Source organism: Geospiza fortis, unplaced genomic scaffold (assembly GCF_000277835.1).
Source record: "Geospiza fortis unplaced genomic scaffold, GeoFor_1.0 scaffold2, whole genome shotgun sequence".
Classification (NCBI taxonomy): Eukaryota; Metazoa; Chordata; class Aves; order Passeriformes; family Thraupidae; genus Geospiza; species Geospiza fortis.
The window spans coordinates 1,475,353-1,483,841 of NW_005054366.1; the positions used below are offsets into that span (position 1 = coordinate 1,475,353).

At 48.4% G+C, this 8,489-nt stretch overlaps 1 protein-coding gene across 1 annotated transcript in view; it reads right to left on the bottom strand.

The window, feature by feature from the left end:
- Positions 1–8,241, bottom strand: part of IGDCC3 (immunoglobulin superfamily DCC subclass member 3) — a 91,581-nt gene extending 83,340 nt beyond the window's left edge. The window contains exons 1-2 of the mRNA XM_031059655.1: positions 8,133–8,241; positions 7,384–7,689 (exon numbers count right to left, since the gene is read on the bottom strand). Coding sequence (XP_030915515.1) covers positions 7,384–7,689; positions 8,133–8,241 — 415 coding nt within the window. The remainder of the gene's footprint in view (positions 1–7,383; positions 7,690–8,132) is intronic.
- Between the last annotated feature and the right edge of the window lie 248 nt (positions 8,242–8,489).

Consider the following 8,489-nt stretch of genomic DNA (forward strand, 5'->3'; position numbering starts at 1 on the left):
CTGCTTTAGGCTCATCTGTGGCCTCTATCAGGAGTGACGTATGGAACAGACACCAGATCAGGAGGGAGATGTCAGCATCTGCTTTTCCAGAGCTAACACAAGAGTCTGCAGATTCACAGAGGCAAACACATGACACTGTCCATCCAGCAGCACCTTGCAGGGACCCCCTTCTGTGATCCCAGAACCAAGCTAAGGGGGAAGACACAAACTGCACAAGCAGACCAGGGAGCTGTGGAGTTACACCAGGGATCAGGACTCAAGAGGGCTACGGAGAAACCTGCCCAGGTACAAAGATAGGCCAGCCCTGCAGTCAGTGAATCAGCAGCAGGGCTGCTGAAAGGGTAAAGGACCAATTTCAGCTGGTCTGGCAGAGGGAGTTTTAACATCAGAAAACCAAAGCAAAGAGGTAAATATCTTCAAAATTCCAACCTCAGTAGCAAACAGTGTGTTTAAACCCTCTCCTGCAAATCCATGTCATTAAACAGAATAACTTGGACTCAGCAAATCCAAATGACTCTCACTTTCAAGGTCCTGCATTCAGAAGCCCACAATGGAGAACAATGAGGTGGGGAAAAAGCTGAGGATCTTGACGCCGCATTCAGAGGCCATCTGGTCCGGCCAGCACAGCCAGCGCTGGGAACGGGCAGCGTCGTGGGCTGAGATTTAATCCCAGCCACTTATTGGGTGACCTCAGGCGAATCGTTTGACCTCCTTTTGCCTCAGTCAACCCAACTGTAAAATTGGGTTTAAAGCAAGAACCTCTCTGAAAACCATATGCTGTGCCTAGGAGGAGTGGGAGCAGACTCCCTTCCCAGCAACAGGGCTGCCATGGTGGGTAAAGCCAAAACCAGAGCGGAAGAGGAGGTGCATAGTCAGATCCAGCATCCATTGATGTCAGGAAGCTCTGGCTGATGTCTCTCCCGGGTCCCATCCTGCCAGCTCTGGGAAAGCAGCTTTGGCACCTGTGCAGGGACTCACCCACAAGAAGGGATTTGTGAGGTCTGACCTCACCCATATCACACTGCACCCAAAGACCCCAAACATTCAAAGGTTACTCACTAGATCAAGAGCATGGATTGCTCTGGTGAAATGCCCCCCAAAACTGATTCCTACTCACAGTCTTGCCAATGAACAGTGGCAGAAAAGCAGCTCCTCTCTCACCTGGGCCCCAGTCTGGCCCCAACACTGTGCCCTCCTTGGAGAGAAGCAACAGCACAGATGAAACACCATGGTCAGCTAACCTGGGTCCCTGACAAACACAAAACAGCAGTTTGGCCCCCCAGGTGTTCAAAGGAGTGTGCAAATCATGGCACTGACTGTAAACACATCCTGGCTTCAGAGAAGGGAAACTGAGGCACAGTAGGTATATGGATGTCATTGGCCAAACTATAGCCAGCTGGGACCCTTGTAGGGCAAAATAGGAACGCAAGCCATATAAGCAGAGACCTGCCCTCCTGACTAAAATATACAGGACTGTGGCCCAATACTTTGAGGAGAGGCTGGAGCAGAGCAGCAGGCAGAGGGATGAGCAGGGTACAAGCACGCAGGGCTGGGCACTGTGCTATTCCCACAGGACTGCCCACACAGGTATCACAGAGCTTCAACCCACCTTAAAAAAGAAGCAGAGAGCTGCCTCATACTGCAGGTGCAGGCTGCAGAGATGTCAGAACTTCCTCAGCTGTGCTCCAAGAGTTAATTGAGACAAATAACTCAACAGTGCTGCCATTAATGAAATTCTTCTGATATATTTCCCCTGAGCTTTCTATAAATGACTAAGTGACATTACTGCCTGCAGTGCAAACCCCCTATATGAGAGATAACGCTGCCGGAGCTAAGGTTGGCGCATCCACGTTAGAAGCCTTGGAAAGAAGTGCAAGATGATATTTAAATAACTATCACACTGCTAAGAAATGAGCAGCCAAAAGAAATATGGTCTTATAATATGCTCAAGTCTCAGGATGAATCCTGGCTGTTACATGCAGACGCTGAAATGCAGTGGGTGGTAAGTGACAAACTCTTTTAATCCTGCAAATCTACTAAAATTCCCAGTCAAATCTCCAATTTTCCCCTGGTGACTCCTATATTTGTACATTTGTTTTGCAGCACACACAGGGCCAACTGTACTGCAACAGTACAGATGTGAGAGGCAGCGTCACGTGAACCAGCATGTCCTAGGGGCAGCCAAAAGAGCTGATGGAGGGAAATAACCCACTCACCCATCATATCCATCTCCTGGAAACCTCTCACAGTGTTTCTGTTTTACTTAATTTCTTTTGCTTTCATTTTTTTCCTTTAGTAATTCCTCATGGGTATTTTTCCCCTCTGAGACCCACTGCTGCAAGCCCAGGATTTGCTCTGGCCTTGCCATAAGCACTCAAAGCACAGACAATATTGAAACATCACTGGCATTAGGCCTGAGCCCTTCTGCTAAGCTTTGGAGAAGAAAGGGCAATAAATATGAGCAGAGCCACAACAGGGGGGAAAAAATCTAGTTTATGGATGGAGGAAGCTTGGCACATAACACCAAGAGTTAAACTGCAATAAAATTCAAATGACCATTAGCAAAAAAGTTCCTGGGAGTAAAAGAAAGACGTCTCCAGAGCTGTAAATGACACCAGGGCAGACCTTTACCTCCAGCACATTTTGCACAGTAAAACAAGGAGTCACAAAAGCATTCCACCTCCAACTGCAAAAACAGGTTAACTAGTCCTAAGCACAAGCCATAGGTAGGGCTCTGCTGACAACACAGATACTGTACAGGCACAAGAGAAACCAACAGCAAACCCACGTGTTTGAGGTCTGCCTTGATGTTTTGAGCTGAGACTCGCAATCTGCATCCCAACAGTGGCATTGCCCAGGAAATACCTTGGTGACAACTTTGGTGCCACCTTATTTAAACCTTAATTTAAAATGCTAACTTCATAATGAGTGGAACAAAACTGTGTAAAAACATTTCCCACTCTAATCCTGGTTTGATCCCCCCCAGTATGGCCTTCTTTTGTAATTACATCCCTTTGTGATCTCACTCTAATGCCTTGTATTGTGACCCATAAAATAATCAGCCCCCTTTGTCTCTCCCTAATCCTTTTAGACTTCCTTCTTGTCTCTACACTCTTATAAATGCTGCCATTATTTGGGCTCAGCAGCTCTTCCCACCACCCCAGAGCCTGGAAAGGGGGCTGCAGGTTAAACCCTGAATATATTCTGTGCAGAGGAGCTGAAATGATGGGAAGATCTTTGCTGCTTTAAAATCCCTGTTGGATTCCCAACCTCCTCCCCTAGCCACACAGCTTGGCAGGGAAACCAACCTGCAAGTTTGCATATGCACCAGCACTCCCCACTTCTATACCTTGCTGATGACCTGAAGACCTTTGGCCTCGAGGCCACAGTGGCCAGCGTGTTTGTGGGGACAGCATGCTTGTCCCCAGCTTGGGCGAGGGGAGCTGCTGCTGCTGTCTGCAGGGATCAATGCAGAGAGGAATCACAGCATCTGCCTTGCCCAAGCTATCAATCCTGCCCTCCTGCTGGCAGGGTAAGTGCCATGGACAGCCACACACAGTTGGATGCAGGAGCAGAATTTGGGACAGGATGCAGAAGGAAAGGGGGTCAGGGAGAAGAGAAGGGCACAGGGATGTGTGCTGCTATGCTTAACTACAAACCAGTCATCCTGCAGCAAGACATAGGGAAGAAAATGCCTTTACAAGCTCAGATCTGTCCAGAGTTATTATCAGGTCCTGCAGTACTTCAAGTACAGGGCAGGTCCAATTCACCAAACTTCAGGAAATTGGGTGTAAATTGCACCGTTGACTTAATTCCCCTTGCTCCTTTTTTTTTTGGTGTGTTTTTTGTTTGTTTGTTATTTTATTTTGGGGGGGGGTGGGGTGGTTATAGCATCAGATCAAACAGGGAAAATTTCTACTCTCAGGCTGCATACGTGCAGAGCCTGATCCGATACCCAGTTTGATGGTGATTTCCAATTAGTGGTAACTGCTTGTTATTGAGTGATATAATCAATGGGTCTTACTCCACTGGCTGGGCTGTGATTTATGATGATGTGGAGCCAGGTCCATCAAATTACAGCATTGGCAAAAAGAGCTGGAAATGCCATGAGATGACACAATCACAGCAAGTGAGGCCAAGTTAAGCAAAGGGTGGTGATGAGAAGAAAGGTGGCTGTGTTGTGGGGAGCCCACCTTCCTGAGGAGTGGACTCTGGATGTTAAAATTTCTCAGAGGGTATCTTCATCCACATAGAGCCAAAGCATGCTCAGCTTCTGGCATGCATAGGGGAAATCCAGTTCCTCAGAGACCTGTGAAAACACAGCCAAGCGGTGCCTCCAGAGAACACTCTGATATGAAACTGATTTTAATTAAGACAGCTCGGAGTCATGCGAAACTACGAAACTGTCATTGAGAGACAGAAAAGATCTGTATTCAATAACCTGATCAGATTATAAAAACATGTTGCATTCCACAGCCTTTTAAACTAACACACCAGGGTTTGAACAGACACAGAAACAGCAACTGAAAGAATTCCAACCGGGGTATTAGGCAGAGGGTAGAAATGCTGAGGGCCTCCCTGCTGAGCTCAGTCACACGTAGTCTTCTTGCACACTTGTGCTTGTTCAAAAAAAAGTTACACTACAAAAATATTATCAATGTTTTTAGCACCTGGCCAGCCAGTCCACAAACCACCCAAGGTCCGCTTCCTTCCTCTGAGTATCTTTGATTAACAATGGCAACATACAGAAATACCCCAGAATTTAATGAAATCAATTTATTGAGGTAATTTTTAGGAGGAAGGGTTTAAGATGCACCCTCTTGGTGAGAAAACTGCTAGCACCTTGAGCCCATCAGGGCTGCACACGCAGTGGCGGAGAGCAGCATATTCTTCCAGTTAAATTCCACTCAATGCCAAGTGTTGAAGTAAATTTGAAACATAAAAATATGATATCAAGCCCACATTTCCTGAATGCAAATATGTACATTCCTCCAAGCCAAGAAGATTATATTCCAAGCAATAATACAAAGCTGGGGTCTGTAACGGTGATACAAGACTAACAGCCTGCCTTTGAAGACAGCGAAAAGTGCAACAGAGCTCTCGAGGGGCTCCGCTCTGTCAGATCTCTTTTATTCCTCTGTAGCATGGCCCTGATCAACTTTCAAGATTTTTGTTTGTGAAAGGTTTTTATTTCTCCTTTGCTTTTGTGTTCAGATGTCAGGCTCAGAGGGAAGAAGAGATCAGCACTGGGATGAGGTTTTACCCACCGGCAGTATTTACTCTGCTCTGCAAAGGTCTGCTTAGTGCTGGGGTTTTTTCCCTTTCCCTTCCAGGCAGCCAGCACCCATTCCTTCGATGCAAAGGTCCCTAAAATGGTGATAATTACCCTTCTCCTTTGACTTGCTGATTGGGACTTGGAGCAAGGAAAATCACTGTCTCTTGGGTATAACCACCCTGAGACTTGGGGGCTCAGGGTACAACTGTGATGCATTCTCAGGAGATTTCATCTACGATTAAGCAGAGTCCTAAGTGCAAATGTGTGTTCCTGCGGCTCAGGCACAGCAGGGGAGCTTGGCCTGAGCAGCAGGTTACATTTACCCACAACATCCTGTTTTATTCCCATTATCTGCACGCACCTGTGGCATCAAGGCTGGGGCGGGGGGGCTGTTTGTGCTGGCTTCACCCAGACCTCTTCTCAGGGCTGGCAACAAACCAAGCCTGAAGCTAGAATAGACTCCAGAGCATTTTCAACACGATCCCTTTTTCATTTTGATTCATGTGAAACTACGGCTACAAAAGGAAACGCTATTCAGGGACACACAGCACATCACATACATATTGATGCAGGAGCCTAGATAACAGTGTTTATTGACAATCCACAATCTCAAAGGTAATTCCTCTGGCTCTCATGTCTCCAGTTTACAGGTCCAAGAAGTTTGGCATTGTGCTTTTGCATGAGTCGGCTTCCAGCTCATAAATGTCAGAGCCATTCACCAAAAGTGCTCCAAGGTTTAGCACCACAAGACTGACAAGTTTGAGATCCAGCTGCTAATCTGGCAAGGCCCCAAAGCCCTTGGCTCCTGGACAATGTCACTTCTTACGCTCCTGAAAAGCTAGGTTTGCAGATGGCCACTTCATGTACTCAGGAATTGTTATACACAAGGGCTGGAGTGTTCCCTTGGTGGGCTGCCAGCCGGCCCTGGCACTGTGGGGAGCGGGCGGCAGCGTTCCAAAAGGCCCCTAGTTTGGGAAATGCAGACAAGACCTCAGCCTCACACTTTGCCTTAGACTTTTCCTGCTTTGCACCAAAAAATCAGGGTGATATTTGCAATTGCAACAGAAGCATTAGTAAGTTGCTTGCACAGAAGAGCAGTAGCCAAACAAGCTGGAGAACCCTTCAGCAAAACTTAACAAATCAGTGTTCCACCAGGTCTCATGGCTGTACCACATACCCATCCTCACACTCACATAGAAATTGCATCCAGCAGCAACTTCTGGTTGAATGCAAAAAGGATCAGTGGCTGCACTCCCAGAGCACCCAGACAGTCTGTGGGCAAAGAAAGCCACCAACACAACAGGGACAGAAACCACTACAGACCCCCCAGCTCTGCTGGGTGTCAGTCCTGGGACAAACACCAACCAGCAACCAGAGCTGACAAGGGAGAACCAGGAGATCCAACAGGACCCAACTGCTCTGCGCAGGGCAAAGCAATGGGCTAACATCAGGTAATGTGCAGAGCTGGAGTCACAGCCTGCCCTGGAACTCTTCCTCCCCCACCTTTAAATTTCATTCCCTCACTGGCATTTTCATCTCTCTCCTCCTCCTCCTCCTCCAGGCTCCCCCATCAGACAATCTGTCTGGTGTTGTTAGCCTTGCCCCCAAAGGCACTGCCACGCTGGGTAGTAAATAAGACCTTGCTGCCTCTATACTGCCAGCATTAAATAACAAAATGAAAGATACCATGACCTTCAGGAGGTCTTTGCCTGTGGTTTGGGAAGCGCTGCCTGCCAAGCAGAGCCCAGCTGTGCTGCACAGCAAAGGGGCTTCCAAACTCACTGCAGGAGATACATAAACCACAGACTACTTCACCACATGATTTTAATGTAACTTACACCTCCAACACAGAGAATTTGCTGTCGGAAGGTGGCTTTTAGTTTTCTACCCAAGAAAGCTGATGAGTTCTTCTTTCACATTTGGACAGTTACACAGATTAGATGCCAGCCAGATTTTGACACCAGCTCCAGGGTTTTTCTCTCTTCCCTCTCTTTAATCTCTGCTCCATGAAAACCCAGCACCTACCATGCTGCCCTCCTGCCTCCCAAAGCCAGTGCCCCTTGTGGGATTGCCCTGTGAGGTGGGGGTGGGACAGTGTCTGTACTTACTTGCTGCCTGAATCTTTGCCTTCCGGCTCACCAGCAGCCCGTAGTGGTTCTGTGCCATGCAGTCGTACTCGCCTTCATCCGAGGACCCATCTCCCCGCACCCTCTGGAAGCGGGAGACGTAGAGAGACCCGTTGGCCAACATAAAGGCATTCTCACTGTCCACGATCATCACGCCATTCTTCCGCCATGTGATGGTGATGGGCTGGATGCCCTCCACCTGGCAGTAGAGGATCAAGGGTTGCTCCTGCACCACTATGTCATCACTAGGCTCCACAACGAACGCCAGCTCAGAGGAACGGCCAAAATCTAAAATGAAGAGAGTAGGGCAGAGTCAGCAGCATGTCCAGGAGCAGCAGCAAGGGTCAACTGCTATGGCAGGAAAGAGGATGATGGAAACGTTTTGAATGTGCTACAAAGTGCAAGTGTTTCTGAGAAACACAAAACCCACAGGCACGCTTTGCCTCCCAAGAGTCTCTGAACCTCAGGGTGCAATTTCTTAAAGCACAACCACAGGCAAAGTCCTTCAAGGCTGCCTTTGGAGGCTCCAGTGAAGGGGACAGGCAGGCACACCCCTCCAGCAGCTTGCCAAACCCTAGCTCCACTCCATACTGCCCTGAAGATTGTCTTTCACCTCCCATTGCAGGTGCGCAGCATTAGACAATTAAAACTTGCACAAACATAGGGCATCATCCATTCCCCACCCAGGAGCAGAATTGCACACAGTGCTGGGAAGCCATTCCTCTCCCCACATAAGCAGGCAGAGGGGCTGGGCCGTGCCCCAGACCCGTTTGCAGCACAGCCGGTGGGGGTGAAGGGGGGATCAGCAGCTCCCGATCCAGACCATATTGCCACCGGCATCTTCCCGACACTTCTCCCGCTTGGCAGAGCAGGAGGCTGTTTGCCTCTCGCACGCAACACCGTGCCCTTCTGTCGCCTTGGTCTCTCTCACGCTGTAACAGGCAAAGCATGGTGCTATTCAGCCCTTAATGAAGAGCAAGTTAAGCACCAAAATACAAATGCACAGTGTTCCGGCTCAGCCACACAAAAGGTTTCTTGCAAAGCAATTACGCTAAACGATGTCCACGAGAGATAAGTTATTGCAGAAT